Consider the following 23,521-nt stretch of genomic DNA (forward strand, 5'->3'; position numbering starts at 1 on the left):
TTCACTGGCAGGTGCTGAGAGATGTAGGAGTGCATTTGTGCAAGGATACGGGCTTGCTTGCCAGTTTGGTCTCAAATGGCTGGGTTTCTCATCAATCACACTGACATGGAGAAACAGTGGTGGTCACAGACCTCCTTTGGGTAGTGGGGGAGATCAGTGTTCCCTGGTATCAAGTGGAGACACCAGACCACAGAAGGTCAAGCATTGCCTTAGCCGTCTGGATTGGTGTAGATGCTGTCTCATAGCAAGGGGGGGAAAAAAACCCCAACAAAACCCTAATGCCCTTGGTTGCTCTGTCTTAATTTAGGATATTGTTCATCTAGAATCTGCTATTCCTGCTTGTCAGTGGGCAGAGTGACAGCATATGTGACGTTAATTTCCGAGGTGGGAAATGGCTAATTATTTACAGCTGTGGCAGGTGTGGAGGAGGGAATACAGTACAGACATATTTGGGTTTTCTTCATAAAATGTCACTGCTTAGTTCTTTCTGCTTCCTCTGAACATGTCCTGTTAGTTGGGGCAACATCCTGCAGTCCCTACACTCATTAGGGAGACTGCATGCAGCAAGGAGAGGTTCTCTCACTGCTGTCCAGCTCACCTGCAGGTCTCACTTCCAGCAGCGAGTCCTGCTGTGGACGCTCAGGACTGCGACATGCGTGCAGTGTGGCCCATCCCAGCATCCCACACTGGGCTCAGGAGGTGGCAGGAGTTGTGGTTGAGAGCTAGGAAGAGGGAGTTTGAGGACTGTGGGGGGGTTGTCATGATGGAGCAGATCTTTTAAGTGGCAAGAGATGCAGTGTTCAGCATGTGCCATTGACCTCTCTGTTTGTTTGTTAACAGGATACACACCCATTGGGATTTAAACATCTCCTTCCGAGAGACCTCTTGCAGGTACCATTTTGGGGCACCTTCTTTGTATGGTAGGCTAAGAGTTTACGGTATGTTACTGGCATATGGATGCTGTTAGATGTGAATGAACATTTCTGTTAGTGCTGTGGCTTTTTTCTTCCTCCTTTGTTCTTCTTTCTCTCCTTCTTTTCTTTTCTTTTTATTTTGGGGAAAGTTATGAGGGGAGGGGAGGAGTCTCTGTTATGGTGGAAGAGAGACTTGAGTCGACATGTAAAGAAAGCCTGTTGTTGGTTTTGATATGTTTACTCTGGTCCCTTCTTGGAAGAATGCAGGGTTGGGGTGGCCCAGATCTGTTTCCTGACATGACAGACATGGGAGTATGCATCTCATTTGCAAAAGTGTTCCTTTGCTCAAAAGGCTCATTAAAGGCCAAACTGACCTATGCTCCTGAGCTGCTCAGGAGTTGCAGTGTTATGCTTAGCCAGCTTAAAGCAGTGCTACCTTAAAAGGTGGGCCTGTGACTGTAAATGACAAGAAATCACTGGATGACAGATGCTTTATATAATACGATTCCACTGAGACACCCTGGTCCTGCAAAAACTTATGCATGTAGGTGCTGAAGTATGAAGTCTTGGAGCCAATAGGACTCTGCATTTCGCAATGTGAAGCATGAATGGGTTGAACTACAGCTGCAAACATGCAGTGCAAGAGTATTCACAAGTCAGCTCAGGAAAAAGTTGACATTCAGAAAATTACACGTGTTTTACAAAGAATAAATTAAAGGAATGACATAGAAGTCTGAATTGTGAGAAGGATTGCAAAACCTTTCTGGTATATTGGTTTTGGAGTCTGGTTTCCTGCAGTAACAGATAACCTAAGAAGGTGGAAATTCATAAACTGAAGGTACCCAGTTACAAACATGAATAGTCCTTTGTGACCTCTGGGTCAGTTGGTATCCTGAACATAGTGTGTTTTCTGTATGTGTTGCTAGTAGTCATAAACTTACCTAATCCTTTAAAAATAGAACTGCAGAAATTTGCCTCTGTACTAGAAAAACTGGAATTTTGAAATTTCTCTTTTATACTGAATTGCCACATCAGAGTGAAATAGTAGAGCCTGGCAGGTACTGCTTGTTTTCTAGAACAAGAAAAATTGATCTGTGCAGCTGTGAAACTTTTTGGGGAATATAGAAGGAACTAGATAGGGTGCAGAACAGTTCAGAATCTGGTTCTGCAGGTGCTTCATACATAAATGCGTACTATAGGAATCAGGATCTGGCCCATTGGATCTGCTTGCAAATAGCAGCCCACTAATAACTTTTGTTTTGCTAGGTAGTTTCTGATGCTTTATGTAAACTTCCTGTTCAGTTAAATATTTATAAATGGTAGGAAAACATTACTGTTGCTATTATTGCTACTACAACTGCTGCTGCTGCTACTATACTTGTGGAAGTGTCCACTGCACACTAGGTACTTCACGAACGTTTCAAGAAATTATTCATACTCCAGAGACATCAGATTGTCTGGACAAGGGAGTGCAAATAAGTTTAGCTGATGACTTTTATGACAAGGCTTAACATGTGTAAGACTCGGTGCAGCAAATACAGTGTTTGCTCAAGAGAACATTGTTTAAGAGCTTTAGGGAGACATACCTATCAGTGCTGCGGCTGATGTGGACATTTCTGTTGTATCTGCAAGACTGATGCATCACTGACAGAATCAGGGAGTATTAGAAATTACTTCCATCACCATCACATGCCCTTCAAATGCAGTGCTAACAAGTTCTGCCCCTGTTCTGTGTGCTCCCAAAAACCCCTGTGGCACAAGAGTGAAAGTGGGCAGCAGAGAAGTGAAGGACAGATGTGCTCTGGCATTTTAACCCATTCACACATACCCACTTTGCCAATAATTAGGACTGTTCTGTTGGCAACATTGGTGTGTGAAGGTTATAGCCTAAACTTTGCACCTGGAGGGACACGTCCATCTGTATTTAATTGAGTACTAGAGTATGAGTTAAGTCTTGGTGTTGCCATGAGGCTCAACGGAGGCAGTGGGGAGTGAAGGGTGGCAAATCAGTACTGATTCATACTCCATTAGGGAACAAGTGAGGGCAGAGGTATTCACTGGTGTTTAAGTAAGCGCAGACTTTGGCCCTGACACGTAAAACCCAGTAAGTCCTAAAATTTACAGTGTTAAGAATACATAAACCCCACCCTGTCTGTAAGCATCTAGAAGCCAGTCGAGAAGGCATATCTCACACAGCACTCTGTAAAAAACAGCTGAAGTTTTTTGTATGGCAGCCTTTAGAATAAAGTCCCTGGTTTGTTGCTGTAAGCTTTTGGGACTCTAAAACACAAAAGAATGGATTCCTTCCAGGCAGACCCTTCCATGATTTCAGCCTAGAGCAGGGTTTTATGACTAAGTTATAAACTCCTAAAAGGCCGAGGTTTGTAATGGAAGTGCTGACACAAGCCTTAATTAATAGCCACGTGAACAACGATTCTGCACAATAGCAAGTTAAGGGTGCAAACACCTTTAGAATTCCTGTTTTAAAAAAAAAAAATCTGAACTTGCAATGCATAGAATAAAATAATGGTCTGATTTTTTATTTCAGCAAGTACAGTTCTTGGGCTTCCTTGGCTTAAGTGTTTGTTCCCTTCAGTTTAGCTCTGTCCTGGCAGAAACATTGGTAGTTCCTCCTGGGAACAGAAGTTTTGCTTTTGGAGATTAAACAGTTAGTCCCAAATACAAAAAAATTGTGCCCATCCCGCTAGTTCAGAAGAGAACAATGTGTTACACTGTGTGGGAAAGAAAGAAATTTGTGTGCTTGTATGTCAGTACAGAAAAAGGTTGTATGTTTAAGCAACCTAAATTGCCACACCATTCTGTAAGACATCTGGCATATCTAAAATACATCATGGGATGGCAAAAAGGTTTAACTGACCTTTGTTGTCAGTGACCTGCAAATTCAGCCCATGGCAGTTAACACAGGTCATCCCAAACCAGTGCCAGGAAATCATTATGATGCACTACACCTGCATGCATACACAGTCACCATGCTACTTTAAATCAAGCAGGTCTGAGAACTGCCATCTTAATTTACCTGCCTCTTTGTCATAAGTTTGTCTTTGATCTTCCTTTCCAAGTTGTCAGAGGATACCTGGATTCATTGGCTTGAGCCACCTTAGAATTTCTGCCTGCATTGCCCTGGATAAAAAGGCATTTAACCTGGTACAAATCATTCTATATGCAAAGAACCAACAGCTCAAGATAGGGGAATTGCCCTGAAAGGGGAGATTAGGATCTCTCCTTCTCATGCCAGGTGCTTTGCTCCCTTCCCTTTTAACCTTTGAAGTTCATGCAGGTTTGAGATTTTGTTTACAACTAGTCTTCCTTTAAAATTTCCTTTTTAAGGTAGAATTCCCTTGTATGAACATACTGTTCCTGGAATAATTTGCTGGAATGTGTTAAAGTTGTTATTTTGAAATAGTGAACACAAGGTTAAAGCCTGGTCTCCACCACAAGATGCCTGCTCTCTGCTCCCATAGATTTAAGCCTGAGTCACAGTTGCTCAGCACCACAGGCAGGATTACCTTTCTGAGGTTGAGGTATCTCATGAAAATAAATTGTGGAATAGAAAGGAGTTCCAGGGAGGAAAAGGATCTTTCTTCTGTTTGTTGCCACTTGATGTATTGAGGGAACTTCGGGGAGGTGAGTGACAAATAGATAAGAGGTGGTGCATGTTAATGCCATGCAGTGATGCAGCTGGGTATGGAATAAACATCTTGCCCACCTGAGAATTTCAAGAGGCTGTCAGTGCAATTAAACCATTTCTGTTTCCAGAGTTGTTTACTGCTGCCCTTGTTAAAGATGGCCTGACTGGTAGGAAAGAAGGTGGTATGTGATTTGGTTAAAGCTGGGTACAAAGACAAGGAGCATAGCGGAGAATTGATCTGGGCATCTTGACGTCCAGGTACATGCTTTAGCTTTTGGTTCCACGGTAAGCAAGCTGAAGACTATCCAAGGTAGCATTTCTGTCTTCAAAGTCCTGTGCTGGTGCAGGCATAAAACAGTGACAAAGGACAGAGGCAGGAGCATGCAAGAGAGTCTCTTTACTGCCATAAGAAAAAAATCCACTTGAGGGGACACTCCAAGCTTATTGGGCCTCCCAGGGGGCAATTTTATCTAGGTGCATGTCACATGAAGGCTGCATAAGGACATGTAAAGAAACAAAAGCATCATTTGCCCAGAGTAAATAAAATGCATTTAACAACCACAATTTAAACAAAGATTACAGTGGTGTGTAACCAGCCTTTCTGAATGGGCATGAACCATATTAGAATGTATTTTAAGCAGACAGACTTTGGCCAAGAGCCTGTGTATGTATCTGTTGAAATCTGACTCTTAACATACTTAGTGGGCCTTTCCACATTGATTTAACCCTGGTATAAACCCTTGCTCAGCCAGAACCAAGTTTAAACTGCAGTGCTTTTACTGGATTGTTACATGAATGTGTTTGGTCTACGTGGTACAGCGGCACGCTTTTTAGAAAACTGTATTTAAGGAGGAATGAAACAGGTTAGTCAAGAAGAGGGCATTAAACAAATGAGGCCAAGTGGAAGAAGCAGATGAAAAATACATGGGAAATGGGACAGGAGAAGCAAACTAAAGGGAAATTCACTGATTTAGCGCATTCCTTTGGAAAGACGCACAGGGAGAGAAAAGGAAAGCAGGAGAGGAGTATTGAAAAGTAGATGGTTTTGAACATGTCAAGGCTGATCCTGACTCAGCACAAAGTATTGCTGTGTGGTACAGGTAAGGTTATCAAGTGCCAGAGCATCCTGCTGCTCTGCCCTGTAAGGATTGATATAGGATGGCTTCTGGGTTGTCTATTTATTTATTTATTTATTTATTTATTTATCCTAGTAAGCTTTTGCCTTTTAATCTAGGAGACCTGAAGTAGGTACTAAAAGGTCACACGAAGTTTTTAGCAGCTGGAAGCTGGATGCGATCCCTTAATGCCCTGCAGTCTTTAGCATCTGCTGCTAAAAGAGCTGGTATTTGTCAGATAAGCGCCTCTTAACTTACAGCAGAAAAATCAGACCGTGGCAGAGGGACAAGAGTGCCTTCAAAAGGGGGCCTGCCTTTGCCCTTCTGTCAGGCACTGATTCCTGCCTCGACACCAATGCACAGCAGGGCTGAAGCAGCAGCGCCAGTTGAAAAAGCTGATAGTGAGCTAAACTAAACAGAAGGAGTCAGAATTTGCCCATCTGACTTAAGTCAGGGCAGAGAAGACTGATGAGATACTGTATATAGACCTGCAGAGCTGTTTCCATAACTCATGATGACTTTGGAGGACAACTGTGAAGCTGACTCTTGACTGTATAGTACAGAAAGCTTAAAAAAGATCCCAGTGAAATACAGCAGAATGCATTAACTGTGACTCCTGGACTGGTATGAGGAGGACACTTACTTCACATGAGGCTGAATACAGTCCTTCCAGATTATTTCTGCTGTGGCTTTGGGACATACATAGACTGCTTAAGGAAATGTTTTAATCCTCATCTTGGCGGCATATACAAAGAGCTCTCACCTTTGTAACTGTTAAACCAGTGAACCAGGACATGCTTCCTGAAGGCAAAGCCAATAAATAGAAGAAAGCTCTTGGCTAACGCCACTGTTGTTGGCAGTCAAGGCATGGCTATGTGGAGACAATATGTTAAAGGAAAAGACTTTCCAGATGGGTGAACTCAGTTTGTTCATCAAACAGTGACATACCTGTTTGATTATGGACAATAGTTGCCCAGCTAGTAAATGGATGTGTTCTTTGTTAACTGGGAGAAGAGAAGTAAAGTAAATACACAGCAAATCCACACAGTTGATAGACATTAACAAGAACGTTCTGTGTCTGAATGAAGAGCATTTGGGAATGTTCAGCTAGGGAGCTAAGCCTCCAGTTCCGTAGAAAAAACCCTGTAAGCAACCTTTGGTTTGCTTGCGTTTCATCAGCCACGAAGCATCCATATGAAGTTCGAAAGCATAGATGCTGAGATAAACCAGGAGGAGCTGCGAGGTTCCGTCAGCTGCTTTTTGGGGGACTTCGGGTGGCAACAGGACAGACCTGGCTCTATGCTGTAGAGTATAATATTTCCTTTTATTTGTGGATCTAAACACACCCCCACACACAAAAGACTGCTACTGGCAGGAAGCAAAGTCAGTCATTCTTGATACCACCTTGCTGGAAGGCACTGATGAAATTTAGCCATAGACATTGTGTGTATTCCTGGACTCCACAGAAGCTGCTGGCAGGATGTTCCCCATGGCCCACGTGAGTGTGTTAGGCTGGGGATTTGCAAGGACGCATGCAGAGCAGAGTTACAGGTAGCTTTTGCTTCTCCCTTTCCTGTAGGGATAAAGGCAAACAAGGCCTTATCTATGCCTTATTGATGTAGATTCTGGAGCAAACATAGTTGTAGAGAAGAGTGGATGAACAGGGAGGAAAAAATGAGTAACTATTGGTTTGCTGAAAAGTATCATTTGATCTGAAAAAATTATTTCATTAGCAGTACTTTTTGCTCATATATTCATTCCCAGGAAGCTTCATTTGGGGTTGGGGAAAGGAGACCATTTGTGTACTAGCAGGGATTCAGAGAAGTGATGGAGCAGAGTAGGTAGCTGATAAACTAGGTTTAGCTTTCATTTTAAATCTAGAAGAATAGAATTATATTTCAAATAAGATAGGTGAGAAAAGCTATTAGATACCTACAAGGAAAGAGGGAATGTTTATTCAAGAGTAGTGTTCTTCGTATTTATCCCCAGCGTGTTGTCATCTCTAGGGTATCTATCATGGGAGGGGGAGTGTAATGGACCTTTTGTAGGGCAGCTGAAAGGACTCTGGATAAACCGGGCATGTGAGGGCATCTTAAGACCCTGGTATATTATTGAGATATGCATAAGCTTGGTTGCAGCTTTGGGGAGGCATTCTTGATGTATTTCAGCTGCATGTAGTGATCAAAAAGAGAATCGTATCCTTCTGCTTTTAGATGGTACGTTGGATCAAAACTTGAAGGGCGTGTTTCTGGAATAGAAGGTTTTCTGACCTCCCTTTTCACACCCTACTGTGAATATGTCTGTCTTGTCCTTAATAGATTGGATATGTGAGTGATTGTTGTAGCTCATCGGTTGCCACTGTCCATTGTCTAAACTTATACCCTATCGCCCATTCAAAAATCACTCATCTGGGTATTTTAATATTTCATCAGTTCAAAGCAAGTGTCTTAATGAATTGAGAAAATGAGAAGAATCTGGGAGATTTAAAGAGACCTTCTATCCGTTAGGCGCCTAGCTGCGTGTCAGCAACACATTCTTTTTATTGGCTGAGCAAAACATTCTGTTACCGAGGCACATTGGAACGCGGCATCTAGACAAGTCCAAAACTTCATGGAACGCTCTGCATGTCAGCAGGACAAGCCCATTGGTTGTGGTGCAAATCAAATGTGCCAAAAAACCTGTCAGGAGAAAAATCAGGACCTCCAGGCTGCCTGGTGCTGCAGGCAGAGAGGAGTTGTTTGGCTTTTCCCTGCACTGCACGCATGCAGCAGGAGCAGCTGCTTAGCTCAGAGAGTGAGGCTGTGGGTGTGACTTGGATTCTGACAAGGAACAGAGTTCCAGAAGTGCTTTTTAAGGGACGAGTTTGGAGATCCAGTGTGGGAGACCTTGGAACTTGGGGAAATTTGGGGTAAGCAGGGATGATTAGGTTGGTGTTACGGACGAACCAGGGAACTGGAAGAAGGGTTTATAAATGTGCATGGTGTCCTGGTTTCGGTTAAACCACAACACATGGGAACACACTAAGCCACTGGGAAGTGATGGAAGGGAAAACAAAGAGACCTCGAAGCTCTAGGGTGAGGGAGGATTCCAATGTGAGCTGCAGAAGTTCATGAGGCAGGGAGTACTGGAGGCTGACTCACACGGTCTGTATAGTGAGGAGGCAGGGAAGAGCAGAATGTAGACGGTTTTAGGTATTCATGAAATGCACTTGACCCACAATAAGGGGGTGTTAAAAGTATGCAATGCCCCACCCTCCAACTGCATTTCTGTTTGCCATGGTTGCCTTCATTATTCTCCTAGTGAAACTTCCTTTGTTAGTGGCCAAGGTGAGCTTCAGCCTGTGCTCGGGGAGAGGGGTGGGTGATCAATAGCATGGGCTTGATGGATGTTCAGGGAAAAAACGTACAGACACTTGTAGTGGTTGTGGCAGATGAACTGATGAAGATGGACTGTTACGGAAAATCTTTCTGGACTCTGGTGAATTTGTGTTGGGTTGCTGCCCAACAAATGTGTGCGTGGAAGGCAGAAGTGGAAGATGTTTTCAAGGGACTAGTTGTGTGTAACTGGGTGCTGCACTTTGGCACTAAGAAAGAACGGCAGGTGGGAGAAAAGTCTGTAACTAACCTTCAGGCTTCTTGCCACCTTGGGGTAGTGGGTTCCATGTCCTTATGAGAGGAAGATAGCACAAGATCTTCATATTTTTTGCCTCAGAAGACTGCAGCAATGCAAGCATCACAGGGGAAAGGTGCTTCCCGGGAACTGTACCTTCCCAGTGACGGTCTCGCACAGTGCTTACACCATACTTTTGTGATCCCTGTACTATTTACAAGTCTGGGTGAGGTGTCTCATCTGGAGGGCCGGTGTATCCTGCTGGTGATGGAGGAGTTGTAAAGTGACTGACTGTGTTTAAGGTTTTCCCTACCTTACTTGGATTCAGGCTCTCCTAATTTCTTAGGCTTTGTGAGCTCCTCCTTTTCTCAAGTCCCTGTGCTCCTTTATCCGGCAGCACAGTAAGCTTTTTGGCTCCCAACATTACAACTGTGGTGGAAGTGCAGGATTCAAGATGCGTTAGGCCTGTCTGAGAGTTTTCCAAACTCAGAAGCCCTATCTGCATTATTGTAGACAAGAGGGGAAATCTGAGGCTAAAATGCGTGGGCATCCCCTTTGTCAAGTGCTTTTGTGGCACCTTAGCAGATGGGCACATGTCAAAACCGACTCTCGGAATAAGGTGCCAGCAGTGATAGACTGGGTTTACACTTCATCTCAGTGCTTTATCTCTTCCACCTCCAGTCCAGCATCAATGTGGTGTAGTTCCATCTTATTTTTATTTATGGTCTTGCAGAGCTGAATGACAAAGCAGGATTAGAATAAAAACATCTTTACACCTAATTTTGGAGTTGCCAACTCTACTGATCATTTTTATGAACTGTCATGAGTATTAATGAAATTTTATGAGCATTTTGCTTGGGACATTGCAAGATTATTTTTATACTTTTTTTTTTCAAGATAAGTCTGCAGGGAGAATTAGGGCTGTATGGCCCATAGTTGGGGTTGGGATTTTCAGGCCTCTCAGCTCCCTCCAGTTGGTCAAACTTGTTTACCCCTCCCTTGTTCCTCTTTACCCTTTCCTCATTTTTTCCCTTTCCTTCCCTTTTTGCCTGTGTCTGATGGGTGGCATCTTGTCAGAAGGTGGAGATGCTCAAGAGGCAGAAGTGGGATGTTGGTAAATTGGTAAAAAAAAAAAGGTCTATCAAGACTGATGTCTAAGAAGGACAGAGAGTGACTGAGAGGTTTTTTTTATCAATGACGAAGTTTTAAAAGGCAACCAAAAGACTGAGCAATAAAGATATAACCAAGAAGGCCAAGGAATGAGGGGCAGCTGTGCCCTGAGCTTTGCCTGCTGGAAGTCATGCTTCTGCTTCTGTCTAGAGTGCAAAATTCTGGCAGGGTACAGCTTTACCGCTGTGGCAGGGGAGGTAGCTGGGAGTCTTTCCATTAGCTTTACTGGGCCCTAAGCTGGGTTCCTGAACAACAGGGCCAGTCTGCACTGGATTGAGCGTGTGAAAGTGCTGTTGAACACATCGCTGGCTACAAATGTGAGTTGCCAGGTAAGTGAGTGGTCTAGGTTTTTGCAGCAGATAGAGAAGTTAGAAATTAATTTGGGAATAAGGAGAGGGAGCCAGAAAGTGCATCATAACGTAGCTTGCCTCCCAGCAGTTTGCCAAATTGCAGTTCATGAAGTGGCGGGTTGGAGCAGCTAAGGCTGCCCAGATTGTGCCAGAGAGGTCGGAGAGTGTGACGAGTGGGATGGGGAGAGGCAGTAAGGCACAGAGTGGTCTGGAGGAAGGCGGCAACCCCTCTGCTCTTCAGAGTTGCACATACATATGCTTGCTTGCATCCAGCTTCTTTGTCTGGGGTTTATCTGCCTATCTCTGATGGAAAAGTGACACAGCCTGTCAGCGGGTCATGCCGCCTATTGTTTAACAGTGAAACAAACTCTGCTGCCCCCCCTTGCACCACCCCCAGCCCCATCCACTTCTTTATTAGTCACCTGATCAGAGCCTTCAGATCCTTGACCCAAATCCTCCTGTGCCCAGCTTTAGGTCTTACCCTGCTCTGGCTGTTCTGTCCACCGTCGACCTGAGAGGAGAGGTATTGGCTGTGCTCTGTGTGATTAGGGAGATGTTGCTGGATGTTTTGAGCTGTGTGCAAGGTGATAAGCAGGAGTGAGGGAGGAGGGGAAGAGCCCTTGATCGGTCTGAGCTGCGAGCTTTCCCTGATCCACATCCCTTCTCTGTTTCTGCTGACTCAGTGACCCTAGTTTTACTGCCTGGGAGTGTCACAGTCAGTGACCTTGCCTGTCTGCTCAAAGGCCATGCCAGAGTGAACCAAGACATGCTGAGGAGAAAGTTATTTTGCAGAATTTCTTATCCCAAGATGACTCTCAGCTTTGCCAGGCTGGAAGGTGGTTAATCCTGCACTGATTTGATGCTGTGCATGCAGCAGGGAGTCAGAGTGGTCATCTTTTGAAATGTACTTTTTTTCATCTGGGTGGGAAGGTTTACATGCTAGTAAGGAAGAAGCTGAGAGGATTCATCAGCTCTTGGGAATGAGCAGATTATTTTACTCCCATAGCACTCAATTCAGTGTGGTTGGGGTTCTGAGATGGAGGGTCTCTATTTGCGCCTTGGTGGGCAGAGACACAGATCACACATTTTTTTCACTCTGAGCTGCCACTGTTAACTGGGAGTACAATAGGGTGATTTTCTGACAGATTCTGTGCAGGAGGTCAGACAAGGTAGATATAATGGTCCTTTCTGGGGCTTAAAATCAATGAATCTGTGATTAAATGGCCCACAGAGGCTGGGCATTGCAGGATAAGGGAAAAGGAGTGATATTGGTGGCATTTCATGTGGGAGCTGCGGTCAGGTATTTCTCTTGCGGCAGCACAACAGCCAGTGATCCCAGGTCATGTCTGTCTTCTGGGTCCTTTTAATGAGCCCCAGATTTACCTGTGCATGGTAGGGAGACAGAAGGTGGATTTTTTTTCAAGGGCTGAGCTGCATTACACATGTTTCTTTGGAAATTGGTTATTAGTTTTGTTTTGGGTTTGAAAAAATGCTAACTAAAAACTACGAGAGCCTTTTGAGTGGTTATTTTATACCGGTCCTGACTTCACATAGTTGTGCTGTTACATAAGGTGGTTTCTCAGAGCTATAATGATGCAACAGTATTTATAGACCAATCTGGGTTTTGCTTTTAATGGCTTCCATAAAAAGCTCATTATTCCCTTCACACAGTCACCAACTGATTTACATGCTTGTCCTGTCCCTGGGCGTGTGCTCCAGTTTGGGTAGCCCTGAGCAACACACTCACACTGACTGCTTGTTGCTAAATCATAGAATTGTTTAGATTGGAAAAAACCTTTAAGATCATTGAGTCCAACCGTTAACCCGGAACTGCCAAGTCCACCACTAAACCACGTCCCTAAGTGCCACATCTACAAGTATTTTAAATACCTCCAGGGATGGCAACTCCACCGCTTCCCTGGGCACCTGTTCCGTGCTGGACACCCTTTCAGTGAATTTTCTCCTAATCCCCAATCTAAACCTGCCCTGGTGCAACTCGAGGCGTTTCCTCTTGTCCTGTCGCTTGTTACCTGGGAGAAGGGACCGACCCCACCTCGCTACACCCTCCTGTCAGGCAGCTGTGGAGAGCGAGAAGGTCCCCCCGAGCCCCCTCCTCCCCAGGTTGACTCTCCCCAGCTGCGCCCCGTCAGCCCTGTGCCCCAGCCCCCTGCCCGGCTCTGGACACGCTCCAGCCCCTCAGTGTCCCCTTGCAGTGGGGGACTCAGACCTGAATCCAGGATTCGAGCTGTGGCCCCACCAATGCCAAGTATGGGGGGATGGTCACTGCCCCGGTCCTGCTGGCCACACTGTTTCTGACAGAAGCCAGGATGCTGTTGGCCACCTTGCTGGCACACTGCTGGCTCATGTTCAGCCAGCTGTTGACCAGCACCCCCAGGTCCTTTCCCGCAGGCAGCTTTCCAGCCACTCTTCCCCAAGCCCGTAGCGCTGCATGGGGCTGTTGTGACCCAAGTGCAGGACCTGGCATGGAACCTTGTTGAACCTCACACAACTGGCCTTGTCCCATCAGTCCAGCCTGCCCAGACCCCTCTGCAGAGCCTCCTGCCCTCCTGCTGCTCAGCACTCCCACCCAACTTGGTGTCACCTGCCAACTTAATGAGGGTGCACTCAACCCCCTCATCCAGATCATTGATTAAAGACATTAAACGGGGCTGGCCCCAGCATGGAGCCCCGGGGAGCACCCTGTGTGCCTGGTGCCAGTGGGATATAACTCCGCTCACCACCACTAGCTGGGCTTGGCCAGCCACCCAGCTTTTCACCCCACAAACAGTACAGCCATCCCAGCCGTGAGCAGCCAGTAACTGACAACAGTCTGACTGTGACACTGGTCTCATCCTCACACCAGAAACTTGTCTTTTGAGGAGATGGTGAGGAGAGGGGAGAGGAGGTCAACAGAGAAGAAAAAGTCACTTGTGCTTCTGCAGGTTCTGGCAATGTTGCCATCTCCTTGGAGCTGCAAAGTCTCTGTCATTCCTGGCATATCGACCTGGCCAGGCAAGGTGCTTGGGCCTGGCTGGCATGGGTGCATACAGTGCGTAGAAGGAAGTCACTGCAGAGTAAACGGAGTCTGTGACTCTGTTACCTGAGCTGGAGGTACCATTGGAATACACTCTTGAACTTGTGTCCGGTCAGGCTGGGAATGAGAAGGAAAAGAAACCTCATGTGTATTCCTCAGTGACACAGGAGGGTCTGTGTGAAGGATGCATGGGCACACACCTGTGTTGATCTCCCACTTTCCCTGGCTTTAATCAATGTCCTTGCATCTTATCCCCTGCAAGCTCTGACATTCCTCTTTTTGCATATTGGATTTTTTTTCTTTATTGTAGGGAGGGACCGAGGGTCGGGACAGTTTTATGGCAACTGTATTGATCAGTAAAATTTAATATAATCCCTGCACTTACTGTGTGATCGTTAAGGGGATGGAGAGCCAGTGAAACATATTTAAAAAGAAATATTTTCTGGTTTTATTTCCTCCCATGCTACTTTTCTGAGTCTCTTATCTTCTCCAAACCTGGCATCAATCTCCTGCTTTGCATCCCTTCAAAGACAGTCATACATTTTTGACTGGGTTTTCCCAGTTTGCCTTTGATTTGATTAATGATTATGAAAAGACTTATCCTGTCTGGTCCAGTGCTAGATTAATTCACCATTTTCTCAGTGAACTGTCTTGCAGTCTCTGAATCTCTGTAACTTTGTGTCTACTGAGAATATCACTCCCTCTTTTTTTATCTCAGGTGCATCTGGAACTTCCTGCTGTGAAGTACCAGGTTGCCTCTTAGTGTCTAATGCTTCTCACTCACACAGTGCCCCTGTGCATCCCCATGTGTATGGAGAACAGCAGCACGAAGTGGTTAACCGACAAGCCAGCGAAGTCTGGGCAGGAAACTGGAGCAAAACAATGACAGCATGAGTTTCAAACCTGTGCTAAGTATCCTAACCATTGGAGCAGCCTTTTTTGGGTACTGCTGAGTGGTGCTGCACCACAGGTGAAATACCGCCTTTGCAGAGTGACCTGCACTTTTTTATGCCTGATACCAAGCACTGAAAGGTTACTGTATGTGGTCTTGCAGCTCAGAGCATGGGTGGAGCAAACCCTGCCTGCGGCAGGATAGACAGTAGGAGGCATGCATTCTGGCTCACCCTGTGGGGAGGACGGGGCATGGCCTTTGTAGTGAGGTTACTGTTGCCTCCTTATTTGGAGAGGGCTGCAGCAAACAGGGAGGCAGCCACTATTGAAAATTATTTACATTTTGACCAAATTTTCTCCTTCCCCTCTCCTTCCCTCTCTTTGCAATCACTCTTTGCAGTCACTGTGAGCAGCATGTTGCAAGAATCACCAGACCCTGCGGGCGCCTGGCTGCCTCTGCTAACTGCAGAGACTCTGACACTGATTTATATTTTGGTTAATTGTCTCCATCCATTAGTCTCCTCATCCTTCTCCTTGTTAAAGATGCAGTTGCTGCTAATGTCTGTAAATGAAATACATTTAAAAGGCATTGCTCCCAGTCTGAATCCGGCTTGGGTTAACAATTGCTGGAAGCTGCCACCTCTGGAGGATCCCAAGGGTGGTATGTCTGCACTCTGGTGCCGTACAGGGGCAGGGCAGCCCAGGCATTTGTCAGCACCTCTCTGCTTACCCTCTCTTGAGGGGCCAAGAGACTGAGGTGTCTGCTCCGTTTGTCTAGTCCCCTCTGTAAGTCACTGCATGCTGAATGTGCTGGCAGGGCTGGCTCCAGAACCAGGCTGGGAAGAGGGCTTTCAGCAGGTGTAAGGGACTAGTTTGCTGGGACCATTTGAGACTGAGGAGAGGTGACGGGAGTGAGGGTCCAAATGCTGGTCAGCAGGAGGACCAGGGGACAAGACAGGACCAGAAGGGATCTTGGAGCAATAGCTGCTGGCTTCAAACAGTGCCAGTCAGAGCATTATGGTGCAGATGTTGCTCAAGAAAAGATTATCATTCCCAGAAGCTGGTCGCACTGGATTGCTGCATGTCTGATTACCACAGCGTCCCTGGAAGGGCTTGCTCCTAATTCATTTATACATCCCAAGGGATGGCCACAGTTAGCAAGTCTGACAGTTCAGTGGCAGTTCCTATGATGGACTTCTCCTTCCTTGAGCACAGGTTGTGGCTCATTAACTAGATTAGATGACGTTGCTCATGCAGTGTGTGCCAGAAATGATAGTCCTGCTGGTTTAGCTGTTGTCCTGCAGGTGCTTCGCTGCGGACTGCACAGATGAGTCAATGGATTGTTGTGACATCTTGTCCCAAATAGACACCTTCTGTCTGGGTGATGTTTCCACCAGTTGATGTGGCTGTCTGTCTCCTTGAGTGCCTTTTCCTGTAAGCACTGCAGCTATCAAATGACCACTGGTGGACCATTATACTGCCATTACAGAAAGTCTCATCAGAACAACCAGCTTTGGGAGAGACAGAGGACCAGTTAGTTCCATTAAACATAGACACTGCAGCAATCAAAGCATTCATAGAGAACATTAGCAATGTATTTTTTCCTCCAGTGGTAATTTTTGCAGCCATTAGTTATTAGTACATCTCATTGCTGCTTTGCAGAACGGTCTTCTTATATCAGAGCATTGGGTTGTGACAGGGAATTTTAGACTGTCGGCTCTGATCTGTATCTGTGGTGTCCTGACTGTACTCCCAGAGTCCTACAGTGGTGTTCATTGGGTTTGGATGTGAGGTCTGAGGATGAGAAAGACTTGTTTTGTTTTTTCCTGCACCTAGCATGGAACCTGTGGCATATGCCTTCTATGCTGTGGTCCCCTGCAGTTTTCTTTCGCTGCCAGTGTAACAGGTCAAGTGTCCAGTGTTTTCAGAAATACCCTCCAAGGTCAAATGGCCGTTTTGTTAGAGAGCAGATTTCATTTCATATTACATGCAGGTAAAGGAGCCATTTGTACTTGTCCTTAAAAGCTCTGTGGTTGCTGCTTGCAGCATGCATGGCCCGAGTTGTGGTGTACCAGTGAGCTTGCTCAGTTGCCTGTGGCTTAGGCAAAACCCTTATCACAGCTTTCCTGCATTCCTAGTAAATGGATCTGTTGCTCCTGTGCCCTCTCTTCATTAGGTTTTGAAAATTGCCCAATTCATAATAATACCCAGCCACTTATCCTACTGTTGCTTTTGGCAGCAGGACACAGCCTTGTGGCAGGGTGGGAATCCTGTTGGATGGAAAGCAGCTTGCAAAAGCCTAGGACATTCTTTTCAGTGGGTAAATGGGCAAGGAAAAGGCAGGATAGATACATGGCATGTTTGGTGGGATGGTTACTTCTCCGATGCTATGTGGAGCACAGTCATAAACAAGCACGCATCACCACTGCCAGCTTTACTCCTTGTTAAAGTGTCTTCCTTATGAGGCCAGGTTCATTATGAGGTCTGTGCCACTTGCAGCTGTTCCCAAAGCTGCAGAGTTGGCCTTGAGGGTTCGACAGTGCTGTTAGGTACCTGCTACCTTTCCCTTCTTTCTTAGTAGGAGGGACAGCTTTCTGAAGATGGGATCTCACTTCTTTATCAGCAGTCACCACATACTTCTTTGCCACACAAGATCCTCCAAATTTGTAACCTTGTACTCCTCTCCGCTGCTGCTAAGTATGATGTTGGAAAAACAGGATGGTGGATTCAAATAGAGAGTGAGCAACAGGATAATCAGGAGATTATCCTTACTAGGCATGTTTATATTCACTGTTCAGGTACCAGACAAGGGTGAATTTTAATGTTCTGTATTGAGGTTAAATGTCTATTGGATTTGACATTCAGACTCAAAAATCTTGTAGTGCTACAAGTTCTTTCCTAAAACTTGGCCCACCAAAATAGCAGAAATACTGAAAAATGTCTTGTGATCAGAGCTTTGACCATCCTGAGCCAGATAGCAGAAGAAAGGTCTTACAAGACTGTCAGTTACATGGAGTCACTTCCCAGTTTGAAGGCAAATCTGTACACTGCCAACCAGCCACGTGCCCCCTGGAGTTGCTGACAGTACATACTCTGTTTTCTACCCTTCATTTTACTGCAAGAGCAAAACCTGCTGTCGTGAGATGGAAGTGCCCAGGCAGTCATGCCTCAGAACATGTTCCCTTGCTGCTTGGAAACATACCTGTATTACTGTGGGTCCCCAAACCGTTAATTACCAAAACCCATGCAAACTGCACGTTGCCATGGCAACCTGCAGCCCTACAGAAGGCTATTTGTCTCCTCCTTGACCTTTCAGGAGATCTGTATCTTGCTCAAGCCCCCTTCTCTAATCCGTTTTTTTAAAATATAATATTATGCTACTGGAAGGGATCAGACCTTTAATCTGATTGTGTGTGCATGTGTCAGTGCATGTCTTGGGGGGGTGCCTGCATTAACAGGCACCCAGCAGCGGCTCAGAGACAAGACAAAGGAAGAGCAGAGCGTGACTCTGCCCTGCTGGGGCTGCAAGTGAGCATCTCGGTGGAATGACTGCCTTCAGCACACAGGTGGGGGAATCCTCTACATGCGAAGGACTAACTCTGCATTCCCCTTGATGCGGGCTCCTTCCCGCTGAGGTCATGCAAGAATTGGGCTTTTGCTGGTGAGGACTTCAGTGGGAATGCTGTTACACCCATTCCAGTTTCCCTTCCAGTGAGCCTAGGTCCCAGCCTCCAGTTGCATCACTCACTATGCCAGACAAAGCAGCCAAGTTTTAGGTGTTACTGCATGTATGTTGGTCTCCCCAAAGTGCACGCTTGACCTGGGTCCTGCAAAGCTGGATATTCTTTTGCCTGTTGTATTCCCTCTGAGGGAAGGATCTTTAATCCTGCACTGGCTCTGCCTGCTGGGGCCCTGAGCTGATGAATTTGTTGCCTGTTCTGTCTATGACAGGATTCCTGTGAGCGAGTTTGGTGGCGTATAAACCCAGAGGAACAAACATCCTTTTCCTCAAGAGACTTGTTGTCTTTTCAAAACACTGTCCTGTATGGTGAGCAGGTTGAACACACAGAGAACACCCTGTACTCTGGGCTGAGGGTCTCGTTTCTGTGCTGTGCCACTTGTTCAGGATGCGCTTTGCGCTGCTCAGCTCTGGACATGGAGACCCAGTGCCTGCGAGATGGGCTTTGGTAGGGGCTGGGCTGGGCCTTTTCCACGGGATGTGGGCACACAAGTCTGTAGCTGACAGGTAGGAGTGAAGAATGAGGAGTGGGACTGAGGAATGGGGGAACAGTCAGTCAAAGGCCATTGAAACACGGGGCAGAGGACCAGCATCCCTGCCCAGGTGTGGGCACTAATCGAGCACAGGGGCTCCCTGTGCCGCGGTGCCGTGGGCGTTTGCTGGGCGCCGGGGCTGCTCTGCCGAGAGGAGCGTGCTGTGCGGTTCACCTTCAGCAGAGGGTGAGTGGTTGGTTGAATTTTCAGAGAGCTGTTTTCTGTGGAGAAACTTGCCAGGCTCTTTCTAGGATTTTTGTGGCCAGTGGATGGGGCAGGGCTGAGGTAGATGTCTGCCTGCTGGTGTGGGTGAAGGCGATTTGGCTGAGGTGTTCGCCTCAGGGCTGGGGGCAGGACTGAGTTGTGAAGGGGTTTGGCCAGGCTGGAGGCACAGCTCATGTTTTGCAACTTTTAGTACATGGACCGAGCAGGTGTCCCACAGCCTGTGGCAGTGCTAGGTGTTCTGCCTTCCCGCTGGGCCAGCGAACCTGAGGCAGTGGGGTGTCAGGGCTGGGAGCGCAGTTGCAGTGCCGCAGCCCAGGGTAGCAAGTAAGCAGCAGCAGCTAGTTTCTGAAAATTGCTTGTAGCTGGGCAGAGTCCTTCTTCCTGGCTAAAGCACTGTGTAAATAGCATAGGACTTGAAGAACTGAAACTCAATTAAAAGTTAAACTTTCACTACCTCTATTAAATGGCATTGAGATGAAAGCAGTTGGTTGGGCTTTGCTCTGTGGAGGTTCAGGAGGGTCTCTTGTAAAAGTGATGTTTGTTTACTATCTCATGCAAGTCACGGGTAAGCTGGAGGTGGGAGAGTTGTCAGCTGCAGAACCAAAGCTGGTGTTCTATTCTGTTGACCCAACATGGTGGTAGAAAGACCTCTGTGGTCTGAGCAGAGCCTTACACAAGTCCGTCCCTTATTAGAGTCCACATAGTCCCCGAGTGTCCTTGCAGCTGCGTGGAGCTATATTTGCTGGGGCCAGCTTGGCCTACAGCATTTTAAAAAAATGCTTAAAGCCTTTACCTACACAGAAAGGTATCTCAATTTTTCATAAGCAGCTCTGGTTACCTTTCACTCTCTTTTCTCATGCTAAGACTGAGCACCAGCTATAAGCTACCTCCCGTTGCGCCAGGTGTAGAACAAGCCCAGAACAAAAAGGCAGTCTGCTTCAAACCTCTGGTGCGCTAAGACAAAAGGAACAACTCCTGGGGACAGTTTGATGTACTAAAAGCTGTCGTAGCCTGTTTGCCTTATCTCTAGTCTTTCTCCCCTTTCCTCTCAATGTCACCTTGGTGTTCCGTTTGCCTTCTGCAAAGGTATTCCGGCAAAGCCATGTTTTCCTGGGATCCTGCCGAATTGCGAATTGTGTGGGTGGACTGAGTTGAATTCAAAGCCTGTAGTGTGTGCCTATCAGCCCTGTGGTATCTGCTCCCATGTGGAGTTACGACTTGCTAATGCTCCTTTGCATACCATGCTGATTTTAATTTTAAGGCCTTGGAAAATCTCCTAAACCCTCAAGATTTTTGGGGAAGAAAAATACAGTTTCTTGTGTGGTAACGTTTCCTTCCACATACATCTCCGGGATATAGTTTTTGGTGGATATATCACAGTATTCTGCACTCTTTGCATTTTGGAGAATCAAGTCATGTGAAAGAGTTGCTATGCTCTTTTCCAGAAGGACAGGTAGTTGCATTTTGGTGGTGGAGAAAACAATTCCTTCTGGTAGCTCTCTTAATGTGTTTACATATCAGAGGTGCTTTGGGCTCGATTGGGATGCAAGACACTCTGCAAATGCAAAGATGTAATTATCCCATTTTTCTCTTCCTACTCCCTGCCTTTCTCGCTCTGCACTTCTGGCTCATATCCTCTGCCCTTTCCTGTGCATTGTGCTGATGGCAGCGTTTATCTGCATTTGTCCTCTGTCCCTGACATCCAGTTATTGATTGGCATGATTAAAAAGAACTGATAATCACTTCACATTAATCCCATAAATGACTTAAGACACCAAAATATTTGCATAATGCATCTTAAAGGTGGCAGCTAAAAGAGGATAAGACCCAAAACTGCTTGGCACAGGAGAAATGGGCTTCCCACTCACCTGTGGGCTTGCTTAAGTAATTAGCCTTCTGCTTGCATAAGGAGGAATCTGAACTGGTTTAGCGGAGGAAGATGCAATGGGTGCTCAAAGGCTTTGAGATCTGAGCATCCTATCTCATTGCTAAGATTGGGGGTGGGGGGAGTGCGCGGGGGGGGGGAGCAGCAGGGAACATGACAGCGGCTGCTGAAATGAGAGTCTGTTTTTGTCTGCTACATCTTGTGAAAATCTGGAGCCAGACGCCCGCTGAAAGTACCTCTGTCTAAAGACTTTCTGTCATAAACTTATCTGATTAGCAGAGAGCTAGACGACAGATTAGCCCCTGCTTCTGCAGCAGGGATGGGCTCTCTGGAGCATTTGAGCAGATCTGCTCCTGTTGCTAGTGCTGATAGCCTGTAGGTGGGGGTGCAGCAGGTGGGGAGGAGGTAAGGGGGGGATAAGTGGGGGATATTTAAGGGAAGATGATTGCTAGGTAATTCTGCAGATAATGCACCCTCCGTGTTGTCCTGCTGGTCCCAGGTGAGGACACTCTCCTCTGCACCAGTGAGTTGGTGGTCATGTGCTGTGTGTCACAGCAGCACAGAGTGGGTGCATTTGTCATGTGAGTAGAGGCTGGGAGGGAGCTGTGGATGTGGGAGGGAGGGCAATGTTTCTAATATGTATAATTTTTTTGTAAGTGTCTCTAGTTCTTCTGGCTGTCATCTTCCATTTAGAAAGACGGGAGGAAGAAAAATAGCCACATTTAGCTTGGGGCAAGCACCTTGTGCTAGAAGGATGGGTGATTTAACATATACTGCAAACAAACAGAAGGGAGATATTCCAGCATTTCCATTTAGTATCATGGATACGTTTTAGCTTGTTCTTCCTCTTCAGTGTTTGTATATCATTTATTCAGAAATATTTAGCAAGTGGATAGCAGTTTGCAAGCAGAAGCATTTGCCAGCTGAACTGCAGTATCTGCTACAGTGGATGTCTTTTTGTGCTCTTCCTCTCCATAGAAGGAAAAAAAAGAAAAGGAAAAAGACTAAACTAGCCTACTTAGCAGCAGTCTCATGCAAGGACAACAGGCAAAATAATGCTGAACTGCTCTAATGCATTCTGTTTTCCCAGAAGGAAGAGAGAATTATTTCAGGATCTGTTAGTGAAGAGTTGAAAATTAGTTTTGTAAACAAATCTGTACCCTCAGCTCTGAGTAATGCCGATATCCGGGACCATGGTGGGTTTCTCTCTAAACCCAAAATTATTATTCAAATAAATAAAAGTATTCTTGCATTCCAACAGTGATGGAATGGAAAAACTTAATTCTTTTAAGAAAAGAAGTGTGGCAACTGATAGAAAACTATCAGTTATTTCAGTTCAAGTTCCTATTAATTCTGGAATAGATCTGCCAATTTCTACACTTTCAGTTTTTCCATCTGAGATGTAAGTTCTGGCCCACGCAAGTTATATCTGGCAAAACTGAAATCAGGAGCTCTGGCAGCTGCAGAGTCCTTTATGGGAAATGAGAGTGCTGTTTGGGAAGTGCTTTGCAGTTAGTCTCCACTCCCCAAAACTAGAGGAGGTTACCTAGGAACCTGATGGGTAGGAGGGGGAGAACCCTTCTTGAGATACAGCTATGTTGGGGCAAACAAAAGAATCTTGCGTGCATGCACACATATGCTCATACACACAAAAATCAATTATGTGGTGGCAAATAGGATTTCCTTAACTTGGTGCTTTTCTGCTCTGTTGCAGCCGTGATAACGACCTTTCCACTATCATCTCCAACCTGCATCAGAGCCGTCAGCTCGTTATGCCAGAGACCCAGAGCCGCTGCGAATTCAAGAGAAACAGCATTGACATTGGCTTAGGAGCAGCAGGTAAGCAGCTGGAGCAGGTCCTGCTGGTCTGGGTTTGACTTCCCTCCTCTCTCTTCTGCTCCTTCATTTGTTCATTTTTTCAGCAGCTGTTTTTTCTGTGGCTGTTTGTGTTACTCTTTGGAGTGAGCTGTATGAAAGCTTTTAATATTCTGGCTAAAGATTAACGTGGAAAGGATTTCATGGTAATGTTAAAGTCCTTTTGAGATCTCAGCCCTATGTTGTTCTCAAATCTAGCGGTCTGTGTTAAACTACTGGCAAAGGAGCTTGCGCCAGCAAAGAAGTGAAATGTCCCCAGGGTTAGTGTCAAGTGAAGCAGAAAGGCCTTGCAGAGAGCATGGTTTGATTTGTAATTTCATTAATCAGAGGTTCCCCATGCTGCCTCTGTGCCTGCCAACTCCTTTGTGAGCATGATTGTTTGGTTTTGTAGCGCATCCTTGCTTTTTGGGGAAGTTCACCTGGTTTCAACTTCACATGGTGAAACGAGAAATGCTCCTCTTGGCTCCTGCATTGTGCCTCTCTGCAGGTCAGTAAGGGAGCTATGGGCAAGGATGCTTTGGTGAGATATTCA

At 46.0% G+C, this 23,521-nt stretch overlaps 1 protein-coding gene across 1 annotated transcript in view; it reads left to right on the top strand.

The window, feature by feature from the left end:
• Positions 1 to 23,521, top strand: part of SAMD11 (sterile alpha motif domain containing 11) — a 128,016-nt gene that overhangs the window by 48,173 nt on the left and 56,322 nt on the right. Inside the window, 2 exon segments of the mRNA XM_037380763.1 lie at positions 841 to 891; positions 22,829 to 22,953. Coding sequence (XP_037236660.1) covers positions 841 to 891; positions 22,829 to 22,953 — 176 coding nt within the window.

Source organism: Falco rusticolus, chromosome 3 (assembly GCF_015220075.1).
Source record: "Falco rusticolus isolate bFalRus1 chromosome 3, bFalRus1.pri, whole genome shotgun sequence".
Classification (NCBI taxonomy): domain Eukaryota; kingdom Metazoa; phylum Chordata; class Aves; order Falconiformes; family Falconidae; genus Falco; species Falco rusticolus.